At 37.3% G+C, this 18,064-nt stretch overlaps 1 protein-coding gene across 1 annotated transcript; it reads left to right on the forward strand.

The window, feature by feature from the left end:
- Window positions 1-7,456: 7,456 nt before the first annotated feature.
- Window positions 7,457-17,407, forward strand: GLO1 (glyoxalase I). Its single transcript, XM_070949886.1, has 6 exons — window positions 7,457-7,581; window positions 9,820-9,902; window positions 11,340-11,480; window positions 13,722-13,789; window positions 15,961-16,050; window positions 16,456-17,407. The coding sequence occupies exons 1-6, from the start codon at window positions 7,501-7,503 to the stop codon at window positions 16,542-16,544; spliced, it is 552 nt and encodes a 183-aa protein (XP_070805987.1). The 5' UTR covers window positions 7,457-7,500; the 3' UTR covers window positions 16,545-17,407.
- Window positions 17,408-18,064: the final 657 nt, after the last annotated feature.

The following is an 18,064-nucleotide window of genomic DNA, read 5'->3' on the forward strand; positions in this document are numbered from 1 at the left end:
CTTTTTCAAACATCTTAACAAACATTCACTTTAAGACTAGGGTATGTTTCTTCAGAACCTTCTGGAAAGTTAATCTCATAAAAAGTTAAAAATTGGCAGTAAACTTGACTCAGACTATTAATCCATTTTACTCAATGCAGTTGTTGCTGATTATTATTGGCTTTTGAAGTTTTCAGTTATATTTTTTCCTTTCATAATCCTACATAGGATTCTAATAGATCTTTGAGATATACATACGATGACTTGCAATGCCTTAATTAAAGGCAAAAATGTGTTTCACTGAGGTCGGGAGTGTAAGCATTATACTTCTCTGAATTCCTTAAACCAGACACCTTTTTCCCCTGAGATTGCACTACAGATCCAGCTGCTTTAAGGAGTTGCAAACGTACACTCTCCAAAGCAACTTTGATCAGAAGTCCTGTATAGGTTGCTCTTTTAATGACCGTGGTCAGTGACTTTTTCCTTCCTGTGGGCATTTCTTTTTACACCATGATTTTTTTTTCTGGGAAGTTGGAATGATTCAGAAGAAAAGTACACTAGAAGGACCAGGCAAGAGAAATTTTGTTGCAATATTTTCAGGATCAGACTCAATAATGATAATAAGAGTTAGAGGTTTAAATATATTTCTCTTTAATTATAACAGGCATTCTATATTCACTGAATATTCACAGATAGAAGCAAGGATAATGGTGAAGGTGGCTCCTTATATATACAAGGGGTGGAGCCAAGAATGGGAGTGGTGAATTATGAATACATTAGGAACCAAAGAATAAGTTAACCCCCGATGTCCCATATATACATTATTTACACATTAGGGAATAAGGCATTTACATCTCACAAATCCCCCTCTAAATGCCGGTTCGCTATACAACACCAATTACATTCAGATTCAGGACAATATAAGACATATAATTTTGATGTTAAATATTTGTGCTGTTTAGAAGGTAAAGGCTTCGTCAATATGTCAGCTAATTGTTCAGAGGTATCACAATGCACTGCTTTGATAAATCCATCTTGAGACAATTGTCTCACATGCTTAAATTTTATATCTATATGCCTGGACCTTTGTCCAATGGCATCGGATCTGGATATTTCAATGGCTGCTTTATTATCTTCATGCATAACAAAAGGCAAAGCAGGTTTTTTCCAAACATCTGAAATCAAATCATTAAACCATACAAGGTTATTTGCAGCTTTGGACAAACAAACATATTCCGCTTCTGTGGTCGAAGTGGCTACCAGTTCTTGTTTACCAGTGTACCAGTAAACTGGACAGTCATTTAATAGAAAAATATAACCAGAAGTGCTCTTTCTGCATGATATATCTCCAGCCCAATCCGCATCTGCGTAACATGTAAGTTTTGGTTCTTTACCATTACTAGGTTCTAATACTAAGCAAAAGTCTAATGTACTTTTCAGATATCTTAGAATTCTTTTGACTGCTTCCCAATGATACATTGTTGGTTTGCTAACATATCTTGACAATAAGTTGAGTGGTAATGCAATATCTGGCCTGGTCCAATTAGATATATAAAGAAGTGAACCTATGACTGATCTATAAAATGTATTATCCTTGAATTCAGGGGAAGATTCATCAGTGTTTCTAAGGAAATCAGTTTGCATAGGAGTGTCACAGGGTTTGGCATTGTTTAAATTGCATTTGTTCAGAAGTTCAATGATTTTATCTTTCTGAGTAAGTTTGAATCCCCTTCTAGTTTTGTTAATTTGTACACCAAGGTATTTGTTTACCTTACCTAGAGATTTCAACGAGAAATGTTCGTTTAGCTTATTTACAAAGGTTTCTCTTCTCTCCTTGTGTTTTCCTATATATAAAATATCATCTACATAAATTAATACAAATTCAATATGATCATCACTCTTTTTTACAAAGAAACAGTTATCAGCAGTGGTAGCGTTGAAATCCATGGTCTTAAGTACTTTTACCAAGCAATCGTACCATCTTTTGCCAGATTGCTTTAATCCGTATAGACTCTTGTTCAATAGCCAAATTTCATTCTTATTAGTGTATTGACTGTGTGGTGCTCTTACATATATTTCCTTATCTAGTTTTGCGTGTAAATACGCAGTCTGTATGTCATATTGAAATACATCAAGATTGAGTGCAGATGCCACTACTAGAGCTGTTTTAACACTCTCTGTTCTCACTGTGGGGGAGTATGTGTCAGTGTAGTCCTCCGGATATTTTTGTGCATAACCTTGTGCAACCAATCTAGCTTTGTATAGAGTATTGCCTCCTTCTAGATTCTTAATTTTATAAATCCACCTGGTACCTATAATCGTTTTATCTTTAGGTGCAATCGCAGGTGTAAACACATTTAATCCTTGCAAACTTTCCATCTCTTTTTTCATAGCTAGTTCCCATTTTTCCTTTTCTTCACGAGGGAGTTTTAATACTTCCTCATATGTATTAGGTGTCATTTGTTCACCATCCATATGCATTATGTAATCTCTGTATTTATTTGGTACTTGATTTCTATTGTTTCTAATAGCTCTTTCGGGTTTGCTATGGTTATCATGCAAATATCTTGCTTCCTTTTTTGTTAATGTGTCTGTCTTTATTTTGTGTTGACTATTTGTCCAAGTTTTGGTTTTGTTTTTATTTTTGTTGATATTTTGATTTTCTATTGTCCCTTCCTCACAAGGTTTTGTATCTTTGCATTTATTTGGAAATATTTCATTAAGATGTAATTTAGACCAATTGGCCTGTTCATGGAACACAGCTGTTCTGGAGACTATAAATTTGTTATTATTATCAATGAATCTGTACCCTTTGGTGCCAGTTTCATATCCCATAAATCTTAATCTTCTGGATACGTTTTCTCCCTTTCTTCTCAACTGCTTAGGTATGTGTACGTCTGCAGTGACTCCAAATATGTGCATGTGTGCTAATTTGGGTTTCCTATTATACATCACCTCATATGGTGTTTTATTCACAATACTGGACCAGGTTCTATTTTGAGTGTAATTTGAATAATGTAAGGCCTCTGACCAAAATTGTTTGCCTAAACCAGCATCCTCTAATGTGCACCTAATCATGGTTTGTAGTGTGGAATTCTTTCTCTCTGCAATCCCGTTTTGGAACGCAGAAAATGGACTAGATGTGAAATGTAGCATTCCTCTATCCTTTAACCATTGGGAGAATTCTTTAGACATGAATTCACATCCCCTATCTGTCATAATTTGTTTTATTCTGATATTATGTTGTGTTTCTATGCGTTTGTAGAATTCCTTAAATTTCTGAAAGGTTTCATCCTTGTGTTTTAATGTGTAAACAAAACCATAGCGACTGTAATCGTCTACTATTGTTAGGAAGTAACGTTTTCTATAAGTGATTGATGGAGTTAATGGACCAACTAGGTCCATATGTACTAAGTCAAAAATTTTGTTAGTTGATCTGTTGGATTTTTTTGGTCTGGGACTAGTTTTTAGTTTAGTGGATTTACATACTGAGCATTCCAAATAATTTTCACAATTTTTTATTTTGACACCTTCTGCGTGTTCAGTCATTTTTTGTACTACAGGAAAACTTGCATGTCCTAACTTCCTATGCAAGATGTGAGCACACTCATCATGAATTGGTTTACCTATTCTTGGTTTCTTCTCATTGTGTGTATTTGCGTGATCATGAGATATTTTACATTCATCATTGTCACTGTTACTAACATTTTCATCATCTGCCTCAATACAATCTTCCATATTTGAATCAATGTTATGTAACCATCTTTCTTTTGTTATTAGATAGGGTAGGCCTCCTTTAATCATCACAGTGCCTACATTTGTTTTGTCCTTCTCTAAAGTTGCTTTCCCCTTTGAGAAAACTATATTGATGTCAGAATCTCTGCTTAGTTTTATGGCACTTAGTATGTTATGAGGTATTTCTGGAATTAACAATACCCCCTCTATTTTTCCTAGGCCAGGCAAGGTCACATTTCCTCTGCCTAATACTTGAACCTTTTCTTGATTAGCTACCTTTATTACAAATTTATCTTCTGTAAATGAAGACAATATATTTTTGTTATTAGTGGTGTGGTTGGTTGCCCCAGAATCAATAAGCCAATTATTGTTCTCATTTTGTTGTGTTTTAGTGCTGTCTTGTTTATTTAGTCCATTCAGTGAACCAGATTTTCTCTCTTTTGAATTTTCTCTACCCCCTCTACTATCTCTGTAATTTGGTGGGCTTCTATATTTATGTCTATCTGTGGAAGACTGTCTATAATTGTATTTGCTCCTATACTCTGACCTATGTCTCTCCTTTGAGATTTTGGGACAGTCTCTTCTATTGTGTTCCCTGGACCCACAATTATGGCATTTAAAAGCTTCATTGTATTTTTCCTGGAAAGCTACCTTCCTAAAAGATTTGTGTTCTGTGTGATTGCTGGAACGATTTTTTCTTGAATTGTCTTCTGCTATCAATTTGTTAGATAGACTTTCTATGGATAAATATCCTAGATTGATGGTGTCTAAGTGTGACATAAAACTATCCCATGATGAATCAAGTGAATTGATAATAACACTTTTCATTGTTTGGTCTGAAATCACTTCCCCCCTCAAATGCAGCTCAGCTCTTATTTTGTTTAGAGATATCAAATGCTCACTTATGGAAACCCCTGGTTTTACTCTGGAAGAAAAGAAATCCTTAGACATTCTTGTAGTGGTAGCTACACTATCGCTGTGAAACAGATTAAACATGCATTGAATTATTTCTGAAACAGTTAGGTTTGGTTTGATGCTATGATACATTGCAGGAGACACGCTAGATATTATTAAGAAAAATGCTCTATGATGTAAACAATCTATTTTTAAAGTCCAAGGTCTTCTTGGAGGACTAGTGATAAAGAATAGTAAATTTTCTTTCATAAAGACAACCTGAAGCTGTTGATACCATTCTTGCAAATTAATGCCATCAACTCTAAGTTTTGGGAAGTCACTGGGTAAGTTTCCCACATTATTTTGTCCATTACTTACAACCTGAGGTAGTCCGTGGTCTCGCAAGTGCAGGAAATTGCAAAACGGCATGGGGATGCTCGCAACGAGTCTGCGCGGTTCTCTGGCCAGTTCAAGTCTTTCCGGACCGTCTACGTAGTTTCGCACATGCGCGTTGCTCATTTCTTCTTTGGCGTCGTCGTGGAAGGTTCTCTCCATTGCAGCTCGCTCGCTCCGCTCCTCTTCAGACGAGTCGGTTTCTGGCTCGGTTTTAGGAGTTTTGATGGCGGCGACTGCTCTTTTCTTTCTTTTGCGTGCGTTGGTACTTGATCCGGTCTGCGGTGTAGGGCGGAATCGACATGGCTCTCTGGGCTCGGGCGTCGTCGCTCTCGAAGTCAGGATGGGAGCATGCAGGTCTTGAGGTATCGGCTTGTTCTCTAGCTTCTTCGTTGTCGCTTTGGAAATTTTTAATTTTGGCCCAAATGCAGCAAAAAGCGTCTTCATTGCTGACTTTACTTGGGATTTCGTTAAGTCGTCTTCGCTTTCTGATTCTGGTTCTTCTGAAGAGTTTGAATCTTCCTTTTCGCTTTCGTTGTCTGATAACGTTTTTCGCGCCAGAAATTTTGAACTGAGCATTTTGATTGGCTCTGCCTCGCTCACTTTGGAGGCTTGTTGGAACCAAGATGGCTGCCATTCAAAATTTCGCGCGGGATCACATCTTTTCTTTTTCATAACGACTTTCTCTGTAGTCATATCACTCACAGTTTTTTGGTCTTTGGGTTTCTCTTTAGCAATGTTTTTCTCTCTCGCTGCTCCGCTGTTTTTCAGCATTTCTTGGAGATTCGCGATGAGGCTTTCATCATTCTTCTGGCTTTTTAATAGTTTTAATATCTCTGACCTGAGTTCGTTATTTTCTATTTCGATTTCCTCCTGGTCATTATTTTCATTTATTAGTTCTTCTTCTTCAGTGGTGTATTCTTCGGATTCTCTCGAAATCGCGTTTGTGGATTCGTTGATTATTTCTTGTTCAGTTTCTATTTCTTTGCTGTAGGCCCTGGTGTTGGGCCTATCTTTCTTAGACATCTTTAAGTATTTATTGAGTCAATTAACCATCCTCTGCTACCAGCTTGTTGCAATATTTTCAGGATCAGACTCAATAATGATAATAAGAGTTAGAGGTTTAAATATATTTCTCTTTAATTATAACAGGCATTCTATATTCACTGAATATTCACAGATAGAAGCAAGGATAATGGTGAAGGTGGCTCCTTATATATACAAGGGGTGGAGCCAAGAATGGGAGTGGTGAATTATGAATACATTAGGAACCAAAGAATAAGTTAACCCCCGATGTCCCATATATACATTATTTACACATTAGGGAATAAGGCATTTACATCTCACAAATTTAAACTGAGTGACTGGAAGAATTGGGAATCATTTAGCCTGGAGAAAAGAAGGAACAGGACAGTACTTTGAAAAGCCCTGCAGAAAAAGGTTAAACCCTGCTCTCTGTTGTTCCAGTCTGCCAGTCTAATCCAAGAAAGTTACCCCAAGGGAGTGCTGTGGTAAATCAAAGAGTGTAATTTACAAATGATTGTTTATGATTTACTATGCTACGAATTACTTCTGCAAATCTTGCCAAGAACACTGCAGGGTCTGGTCCAGACAGTTGCCAAGTCAATACTAACTTGAAGGCATGAATGAATGAATTGCTGCATTAACTGAGCCAACTCATATTTTATTGAATAAGCATTTGGGCAATGTACATGGGGACAATACTAAGTTGGAGAGCATTGCTTTAATAACAGTTTCTTCAATTGCAGCCTTCTGCTCAACTGTTTATTACCAGATGCCTTATTTGCTGTAATAAACACTGACTTTGAAAACCAATGCTTCACAGCTACCATTACATTTCAGAAAATTGGATTTTGTGAGAACACCAAACAAGTTAAAATTTTCCATTAAGTCTCCTGTAGCTGTGAAGTTTTTTTACTCAGTTCTTTGCTTTCGAAAAGCATGAATGTGGTTCAAATTTGATCATGTGGATCAAATTGATTGAGCTTTATTGGATGTATTAATAGAGTTTTTAAAAGTTTTGCTAGAATTAACATACATAATTTTGTTTTAAATATATATATTTCTTTTCTTCCAGTTCTCTGCAGTCGACTACTGTATAAGTCATACAGTTACTCTTGCTGCTCTTTCAACTACTGTTCTAATTTTCCGGGCCGTAGGTCATCGTTCCCCTGCAAAAGCGAACTCGCAGTAATTACTTAGCTTCCTCGTCAGTTATAGGGGTTGAATCATCTTTTCTTTAAAAGGAACTGGGGATGCAAAGGAGGAGGATGGAATTAAACACACTCCTGCTGCAAAGAATGCTGGGAATTGTAGGAACAACGGATTTGCCCGATTTGCATGCCTTGCTTCTATTGGCTGGAGAGCCTTCTCGCTCATTTACCCCCCCCCCCCCATCTCGTCGCCTCTAAAATACGCGACAGGGAGGGGACGGCCTGGGCGTAATTCTGTGTGGCTATTCGGGTCCTAGGTTGCAGCATGTCGGAGCAAGGCGAGGTGAGCGGTCTGACCGATGAAGACGCCTATAGCGCCTGTGCTGACCCCGATCCCAGCACGAAGGTAAAGAGAAAGAAGTGACTTGCAAGAAGGAGGAGGAAGAAACCGTTGAACAAATAGCGAAAGCTTGCTGGAAAGTGGGAAGAAGGGGGGCACTCTTGATTTCACTGCGAGCGACTTTGGCTTCGCCGAAAGAACGGGTAGAGCTCGCAGGATTCAGGGGTTGCAGAATGCCAGGGTGGAAGCCAGAGCGCTTAGCCAAGCAAAAAATGACCTCAAGTCTTGGCTGCCGGAGGATCAAATCCTTCCCGGAATGCTCTTGCCTCATATGCCAGCCTTTTCCAGCCTGAGGGGTCCTCGGTGGTCTCTGAGCTTGCTTGTTTTCTTGCAAGACGTTTCATTACCCAAACTAGGTAACATCATCAGTGATAGTCCTGATGTTAGCACTGATGATGTTACCTAGTTTGGGTAATGAAATATCTTGCAACCAAACAAGCAAGCTCAGAAAGCACCAAAGACCCTTCCTTTTAACCCTGAGCTTCAAATATTCTTTATTTCCCAGCCTGGTCTGTGTGCTTGGCCAGCACTTCCCATCATCTGAAACCTTGCACAGTGAGAGTTTTGGTTCATATCTGGACAGCCCCAAACTGAGAAAAGCTATTCTGCACATTTACTTTATACTTTGTTAGCTATCCTACTAACCATGATATAGATATGCGTAGCCAATAAAGGAGAATATTTGTAGCTCAGGATTGAAATGAGGGATCCTCATTTTGTTTCATTATCCAAACGAGTGCTAGGCCTAATGATGTTACTTAGTTGGGTAATGAAACATCTGCAAGAAAACAACCAAGCTCAGAGAGCATCAAGGGCCCCTCATATCTGTTTAGGATTGCAAGATTGCACATTGCAACCTGAATTGATTACAGGTAATCCTTGAATTTACAACAGTTCATTTAGTGACCTTTCAAAGTTAAAATGGCACTGCAAAAACACCCATGTTTTTCAGAGTTACGACCTTTGCAGCATTCCTATGATCATGTGACCAAAATTCAGATGCTGGGCAGTTGGTTCATATTTAAGACCGTTGCTGTGTCCCAAGATTATGTGATCACTTTTTGTGACCACCTAATAAGCAAAGTCAATGGGGAAGCCAGATTCTCTCAACAACCGAGTTACTAACTAATCAACTGCAGTGATTCATTTAACAACTGTGGCAAGAAAAGTAATAATAGGGCAAAACTCACTTAAATGTCTCACTTAACAAATTTTGGGCTCAGTTGTGGTCATAAGTTGAGGACTATCTGTATTCTAGATGCCTTCTCAAGTGTTATCAGAATTCCTTGAGGTACTTTATATCCTTCTCTGTTAATAACACAGTTGTGTTGGTATTTCTACCAAGTTTACGAAGATTTAACACAAGGTAGTGGATTGTAATCTTATTTGCACATATCTCTGGGAATTAGTTCCATTTAACATACTATAATATGCTCTTGAAAAGATAAAATAGAAGTATGTTGCAAGAGTTATTTAAATCAAGCCTCTCTTACTAATGGCTCCAGTGAAAGTTAGAAACATTCTTATCAGTAAGAACAGGTGTAAACTGAACCAGTTATCATTCATTTTTCATTTTCATTTTATTAAATTTGTATACCGCCCTACTCCCGAAGGACTCAGGGCGGTGAACAGCCATAAAATCAAACATATAAATACAAAATTTAAAATAGAGATAAAACAAATTAAATAAATTTGGCTGAACCGTTTTAAAACCCCAATAATTTAAAACCAAATTTAAAATTCCCATTTAAAAGAGGAAAAGTTTAGGAAAAGTTTAGGTCAGGCTGGCTTGCTGGAATAGGAACGTCTTAAGCGTGCGACGGAAGGTACGCAGATCCGGAATCCTCCGTATCTCGGGGGGGAGCTCGTTCCAGATAGTAGGTGCCCCCACAGAGAAGGCTCTCCCCCTGGGGGCCACCAGTCGACATCAAGTAAGGTGATGTATTTAAGGGGCCCTGGACAGTTATCTTTTACCATATTTTAATTTAGATTCTTAAGCTGAACAAAAATTGTGAACTTGAAGCTCCCTTTCAAAACAATGGTCCTTTGATTGTTATTCAATACCCTAGGCATCAACATCCACCAGAATCCTGCTAAAATCATGCAAGAACTGACCAGGTAGTATAGTGCTGTTAATCTGATATTAAAACAAATATTTTAGTCTTGGCCATTTTTTTGTCCCTAGGGAAACTATATTCTATTTTGTTGAGTCTTCTGATTTACCAAAGTTGTGTTTTTTTGTAGGACTTTCTTATGCAGCAGACAATGCTAAGAGTAAAAGATCCTAAAAAATCACTGGATTTTTATACTAGAATTCTTGGGATGACGTAAGTAAAAACAATTTACTTGTCTTCATTAGTATTTTAACTATTTAAAAACAAAAGAGTCTTGAATCTAGTCCTCCACTAATGAAAGATTTTAAGCTGCTTTAAACTGTTCCAATGATTTGGAAGGCCTTTGAAAAAACTTGGCACAAAAGAGATGAACTTCTAAAGAAAGAAACAAAAAATCTTTTCCTTTTTCTTTGATGGGAACCTCAACTCAGTAAAAGGAGTCTTTGTTTTGTTTGTGGATGTAATGTTTTTGTCAATAATTTGAATGAGAAACATGCTTAACTCTACATTTTCTCCAATGCAGAGAAAGAACAGTGTTGTTCTTTCCCATCTCACCCTGCCAGTATATTGGAGTATAGTTAGATGTGAGGCAGCATTCTTGAGTGGAAATCCCCAGTATGCTACAGCCTGTAAGGTTTTATTTGCTGCATGTGATGAAAGGAATGTGTGCCCTACAAACTTGATTTTCTAAGAACAATAACTACAAAAATCTCTGAAATTACAAGAAACCAAAGGAGCCTTGGTAGTACAGTGGTCTAAAGCACCCTGTTATTAAGACCAGCTGCCTGCAATTACTGCAGGTTCGAATCTCGCCAGGCTCAAGGCTGACTCAGCCTTCCATCCTTTCTAAGGTAGGTAAATTGAGGACCCAGTTGTGGGGGCAATAAGCTGACTGTATAAATATACAAAAGGATGAAGGCTATTGCTTAGCACATTGTAAGCCGCCCTGAGTCTCCGGAGAAGGGCGGCATATAAATCAAATTAAAAAACAAAAACAAAAAAAAACCCCAAATGCTTTTGGCTAGCATACTTGTTATATGTAGTCAGAATTAAATCTGATTGACATATTAAGTAAGGATTTGGGAGATGTATTGTAAAGTGAATTCATGTCTCTTCTCAGAAGGAATTTCGTTCAGTAATAGGTTACTGTACAGCAAACTATAGGTTAATTTATGTTGTTCCTTACAAATGTTCCTCCAAGGAAAAATGTTGCATTTTCTTCAACATTGCCATAAGAAGTGTCCTTCTGGATTTAATCTATGTAATAAAACTATAACTTTTTTGTACATTTTTGTTGTCATTGTAAACCTCAGGTTTATTTTTAATTGATTTTTTTTCAATTAAAACAATTACCAACAGCAGTCCTAAAGCTGATCATCAAGGAGCTTGATACTGTGTTATAATGAGGAAATTGGAAAAAAAAAATCAGCTTTATTTTGTGAAAGACTGGATTGCCTTCAATTTAAAGCTATAGAGGTCTCTCTGAAAGCTTGCGCCAAATGAATTTATTGTTCTCTGAGATGTGATAAATTTTGCTTTCTTGGTATATTTTTTACTTCAAAAAATCAGTACATTTACAATCATTTAAAAGAAATGATAGCAAATCATTACATGTTTAGGATGAAATAATTTGTATGTTTTTTCCCTCAGTTTACTTCAAAAATATGACTTTCCTTCTATGAAGTTCTCCCTCTACTTTTTGGCTTATGAAGATAAAAATGATATTCCAAAAGATAATAATGAGAGGATAGCATGGACCTTTTCTAGAAAGGCCACAGTAGAATTGACACAGTGAGTGTATTCTCTCAAATGTGATGACTGTTGCATGTTGATTTTTCCCCAGTCCCTAGGTTTTCCTCTATATACTCTTCAAACCTGGAGATTCTGAGAAATGAATAAGGAGTGATCTTTTTGCAAACTATGGATCACCTAGAAGAGATAACACACTTAAAATATTTTTTTAAAGAAAGATCTGGGTCCTGTAGAGGGTATGAAAATGGTCTTGAAGAAGGAAATCACCATCCATTATACAAGCAATAATTTAACCCAGGCAGAAAGGAGATGAGGGGAAAAGTTAAGGATGCTCTACCTTGATCTCTTTAGTATAAGAAGGAAGGAGAGTCACTCAGGTTTTCAGATTCTGATAGTATACTCTATAACCGTGATGGCGAACCTATGGCACACGTTCCAGAGGTGCCACGCAGTGCCCTCTCTGACGGCACGTAAGCCATCATCCCTGTTCAGCTCTGCTGTGTATGCATGCACACCTCCCGGTGGCCAGCTGGTCTTTGGGTCTCTGCCACGCATGTGCAGGGGGCAGGGCATGTGTGCATGCATGGGGGGGCAGGTGTGTGTGGGGGCACTCGCATTGCATTTTGGGGGCTTGGACGCGCATTTGAGCACACTCACGCACTTTGGGCACTCAGTCCAAAGAAAAAGGTTAGCCATCACTGCTATATAACAATAGAGTAGCATTCCAATAATTCATGTGTCTGTTTTATAATTTGCCTACTCAAAGGACAGTTCCATATAAAGGAATACATATCCTGCTTTTAATGTGTGCTTGATCAACTTATTGTCATATATGGATTTTTTTCAATGCGTGTAATCAGTTTTAAACTGGAACAGGTGTCCAACTTACCAGCACTCAAATAAAATAGAAATGCTGGTCAAAGAATGAAAATAGTTCCCAATTCTACTCAGAGTGGAAAGAAATTCCAAGAATAACTGATTGCTTAACAGCTACAAATCATGTGACTGTCAAATTACATTAAAATAAATACTGGTAGTCCTTGACTTATAACTGGTTGCTTAATGATCATTAGAAGTCCCCCAAAACTAGTTACTCCACTACTCCATTATGTTACTCCACATAATCCACTCATGCCACTGTCACGTAATCACATTTTGGGTTCTTGGAACCAACGCTCCTTTGCGGTTACATGACTGGATTTCCAATGTTTTTTCCAGTTCCCAATGTTTATTTCCAGGTTCTGAGAAAACATGCCCATTGGGGAAAATAGATTTGCTTAATGGCCATGGTGGCTGGGGATGGCTGCTGCCCAGTGAGAGGGTGTACAAGCAGCTACTGTGCTGTCAGTTTGGGGCAGCAGAGTGCAGAAAAGCCAAAAGGATATAGATGGTTAGGGGAAGTTGAAACATCCCTACAATTGTAAATGCAGGTGGACTGCCAGTCACTTGAATTTTGATCATGTGACTGCAGAGGCACTATAACAGTTATTTCAAGGCTGGGGATAGGTACCCAGTGCCATCATAACTCAAATAGTCACTAAATGAATGATTGTTAAGCAAATTCTACCTGCAGTTTTACAAGTTTGGGTACCAGATTCACTGCAATAAAGAAGCAGATTCCTCCCGAATGATTTACTTCCAATCTTATATCAAAGCAAATAAATCCTTGTTCTTTATAAGTTTATAGGTTTAGTTTGTTTTGGATGCAGCTCATTTTTGATATGGATGGTTTTAGTATATAGTAGCTTTGATTTATCTAAAGCAATAATCCCAATATAAATGGTTGAAATTTGCTAATGGTTTAAATTTATATACTTACTGTTCTCTATACTTACTATATTTTTCGGACTATAAGACTCTCCGGACTATAAGACGCACATTAGTTTTAGAGGAGGAAAACAAGGGGAAAAAATCTGCCTTTGCCTCTGCAGCCCGTTTGCCCCTGCGGCCCGTTTGCTACGGTCTACTCACCACGAATGGGTGGCAGCGATAGGCGGCGGCAATGTGTGTCGCCTAGAACTGATTGGTGCTGCACCCACCTCCCCCGGGTCGCAATATTCCCTCTATAAGATGCACAGACATTTCCACCCACCTTTTTTTGGGGGGGGGGAGTGTGTCTTATAGTCCGAAAAATACAGTAGAGTTTAGGCTTTTCTTTAGTTTCTTTAAGCATAAATATTTTTTCAAAAAGTTTAGCTAGCTTCTAATTTGTGCTGGAACTGCTTAATCAATATATATTTGTCCTCCACTTGTTCCATTTCTCCCTTTTCTTTCTTTTAGCAATTGGGGAACTGAAAATGATGAGAATCAGGCTTACCACAATGGCAATTCAGATCCCAGAGGATTTGGTATGTTTTGAAAAGGAAAAAAGTCAAAATGCATTACATGTGTATCTTTTATTTCCAGAAAAGTTTATTAATCTTCAATAAAAAAAAGGGGGGGGACTCCAGCTTCATATTTATTTTAAATCTTTTCATCTATAAAAAAATTCTCCAAGAAATAAAACAATGGCATTGGCTCTAGGATCAGCTCTCCCCAATTTAATGCATCTGGTTGTATTCAGTTTCCACAATTTGATGGCAGCATAAATTTCCTTCTAGGTTGGGCTTCATTTGTCAGAGAAACCATATTTACAATTACTATGTAATTCTACTGGAGGAACTTCAGACAAAAACAACAATATACCTGATTATCATATTAATTACATCTGGATTGTATTTATTGTCATTATTTGCATACCACCACTTCTGTAGGTAATTTACAAAACAAAATTACAAAATAGCAAAATCCTAAAACTCTATATCAGAGTGAAAAAAATATTGAAAGCATATTACTAAATAAATAATAGACATACCACAACTCTGAAGACTTGTCAAAACAGTTATGTTTTAATGGCTTTCCAGAAGGCAACTAATGTAAAGAATAACTGGCTTTTGGACAGCATGTGAGAGTAAAGATCAAGAATAAACCTTTTATAAGGTCAAGTCAGCAGTGCAGAGTCTGCAGTTTTAGGTGTTACACAGCTCTACTTTTACCAGGCAGCATGTCGGTTTCAGCATTCTGCATATCCTGAGGTGTCTTCAAGGGCAGACAAAGGAGCAGTGTTCAACAATAGTTTGAAACAACTTTAATTTTTTTTAAACTTAGGAGTTGACCAGAGTCAGATAAGGGAGATGGGGTGACTATATAAATTGAAATAACTGAATAAAAACTAAACAGAAGGAAGGAGAGAGGTATAGATTTGGGTAACGTAGCACTTTTATTAAGAAGATGGTTTTATATGATGATAGAATTGGCTCTCCTGGGTCTAATTATGACCAATTGGGAGATTGATGGAATGAGTCAGGCACCTTGAGGCCAAGTGACTATGTTCTGAAATTCACAAAAACGAAGGAAGGGAAAAATGGTGAAATATTAGCCATATGCACTTGGCTTCAAGAATTGAATGTATTAAGGAAAAAGATGGGCAGTATGCTACAGCTTGAAATCTTAAAAAGACAAACAACAATGTGGGAAAGTCTTAAAAACAAGATACTGCAAGCACAGATCCAAGCAATTCCCAGGGGGAAAAATTAATAAGCTTTAAGTGTGCTGCATGGTTTAGTAAGAGAGTGATAAGGGGCTTGGAAACCAAATCTCAGGAAGAATGCTTAAGCTTTCTGACTATATTTTGCTTATAAAAGAGAAGACTACGGAAAGGCATGACAGTCTTCAAGCATGAACAGAAAAAACCTGCTGTGTACAAGCATAGAGATAACTTATTCTTTTTTTTTTTTTTTTTGAAGTTAAGGACAGGAGAAGGTGTAATGACTTGCTATTTTTAAAATGAGTAAGATTGAATATTTGTTTACAACAATAGTGGATGCTGCTCAGACTTTTGTTAAGACATTTGTCCTGGTCCGTGACCTGTTGGGAACCAGACTGCAGAGCTGAAGGTGAGTGATGGGTGAGCGAGCAAAGCTTCATATGTATTTGCGGCTGCTTCCCAGTGCTAGCATCACCACCTCAGCTCTACCTCAGATCATCAGGCATTAGAGTCACATAGTGCAAACCCTATTCTAAATTGCACATGCAAGGGATCTAGGTTGCGTGCTGCTCCCACTCCCCGGTCCATGGAAAAGTTGTCTTCCATTAAACCGTTCCCTGGTGCCGAAAAATTTGGGGACTGCTGGTTTAGCATATCGCAGAAGCTAGGGATTGTTCATTCAGTAAAATTGTATCTTCTTGATAATCTCTAAATTTATTGGACTATGATTCCCATAATCCCATCATTGAGTTTCAGAACTGGATGGAAATGATAGAAGTTGTACCAATGCATCTGGATCACTTCAGATTGGGGGTGTTCCCTTTTAAATATAATTTTGAATACAATTAATAGATTTCTTCTGTATGTAGTAAAGAATAATGGTTGTATTTTTTTTTCAAAAAATGGATGATTTATGTTAATGTTTTATGAACAAAGGCATTATTCACATATTGCCAATGTAGCACTGTTTTTGATTATTCTGCTGTTCTTTAGGTCACATTGGAATTGCTGTTCCTGATGTAAATAAAGCTTGTGAAAGATTTGAAGAACTGGGGGTAAAATTTGTGAAAAAACCAGATGATGGTGAGTGTGCTGTGAGCCTTTTTCTTTGTATATAGTATTGAGATTAATTGGTGAATACATCGATCATGTCAAATTATATATACACATATGTAGGGTAGCATGATGTGTATCTCCAACCTATTTGTCTATCTCCAGCTTGCTTTTTGTAAATAAATGATAAAAATCTTGTAATTAGAAAAAAAATCCTTGGCAAAGATATGGTATTAATCTGGAAAAGTTGTAAAGTAGGATTCAATCTGGGTCTGTCACAGGGACCAGCGGTTTCGTTTTCCGAGCTTTCGGACTTGTGCTGGAGCCCATCTTCAGGGAACTTCTGGTGACCGACTCAGATTGGATCCTACATTATCTTTACAATGTAAAGACTTAAAATGAAAATTATTAAAACTATATATTCCTCTTTTATAGGTAAAATGAAAGGCCTTGCTTTTATTCAGGATCCCGATGGCTACTGGATTGAAATCCTGAACCCTAATCATATGGTGACTTTAATCTAGATTAGAAATAAGAACAATGCACTGTTAGTTACAAGAAACTATTGTAACTTCTTTAAGGGAAAATAATTGATGTAATCAGGAAGAAAAAAGACTAGCTGATGCTGTATTCTGTTTCTCCTCTCCCTACTTAATTTATGAATTTGGTTGTGAATGTGAACACTTTTAGTGTAATACAGCAGAAAAATCATTCAGATTAGAGGTTAGGGAGTAAGCAACAGAGTACTAATGGTCTCAAATTCCTTTCTCTCTTCATTTTGTATGCAAGAAGATATTGGAAGCTCAATATTGGCTCTTGCACGCAATTTCCTACTCAATCTGAAGACAGAATATTCTAATATTTTTCTTTTGGGGCATGTAAACTTGTTTACCGTGGGTCAGTCTCAAAACCAGCGTTAAGATCTTTATCAAGGTTTGAGTTTCCAAATCTACCATAGAAAAAGCAGAGCTTTCAGCTTTTTGTTTTTTAGAAATTTACTTCTGTTTCTACTAAGCAGAGATCTCTTGGGGTAGAACAAACCTTCATAACTGATTTTTTAAAATGGTGAACCACAGTTAGTACAAATCATGTTTAAGGGCCAACTTTTTAAAAAATATATTATTTTGCCATAGTGCCTGAATGCAGTCAAGTGTTCTGAAATTTTTCTTCTGGAAAAATGTTCACCGTAGAACCATTTTTATGGTTGGTAAATTCCAACCATTTATGGTTGGTGCAATACAATTGATTCTTGCTCCTAGCTCCTGTTCAGTAAATAACCGTTGCTTTATTTGGATCATTTTGAAGTGCTGACAAAAGATCAAAATGGCAATTTAAGACTGTTTTTTTCTGGAAGATGGAAAATATTAAATACTTGCATACTAAATTATGAAGTTGTATTCTTTTTTTATTCTCTGTTGCTGAAGCTAACTCTTCAATTTTTGTGGAATCTTGTTTATGCTTCTTTATATTTGGCACTAGGAAAAAATAATTTCAGTTGGTTATTTGCAAAATGAAAACTAGGAAGATACCGTAGTAAAACAATATTGGTTTTGGAGACTAAATTGAGAGCCAGTTTAGTACATAGATATTCCTCTCTTACCAAACACTTGTTTAGCAAGTGTTGGAAGTTACACAGGTGCTTAAAAAATAATTTTACAGCCAAGTTACTACCATTTAATATCTTCACAGCATTCCTTAGTCAAGTGATTATCATTACATACAGAACATGTGTGCCTGCCCTGTTTTTTTCTCCCTCCCCCTACTGCAGAGCAGAGAGAGAGGAAGGGATTGCAAGAGTAAGCTGTTTACTCTTCTACACATTGAAACTAGTGCAATCATACAAGCAGGTTGGGTCTGAAAGCTGCCGGCACATTACAGATAGCTTACAGTATTCTTGTGAAATTTTTTCCTCCAATCTTTCTGCTCTACGAGGACAGGGAAAACAACTTCTATAGGCAATCCTCCTTTGTCTGATTCTTTCCCGTTGCCGATGCACAAACACATTGCTTTTGATGTGCAGAAGTACATAGTACTCTATTGAAAT

This window comes from Pituophis catenifer, unplaced genomic scaffold (assembly GCF_029215685.1).
Source record: "Pituophis catenifer annectens isolate HBS135680 unplaced genomic scaffold, rPitCat1.0.hap2 SCAF_1, whole genome shotgun sequence".
Lineage (NCBI taxonomy): Eukaryota > Metazoa > Chordata > Lepidosauria > Squamata > Colubridae > Pituophis > Pituophis catenifer.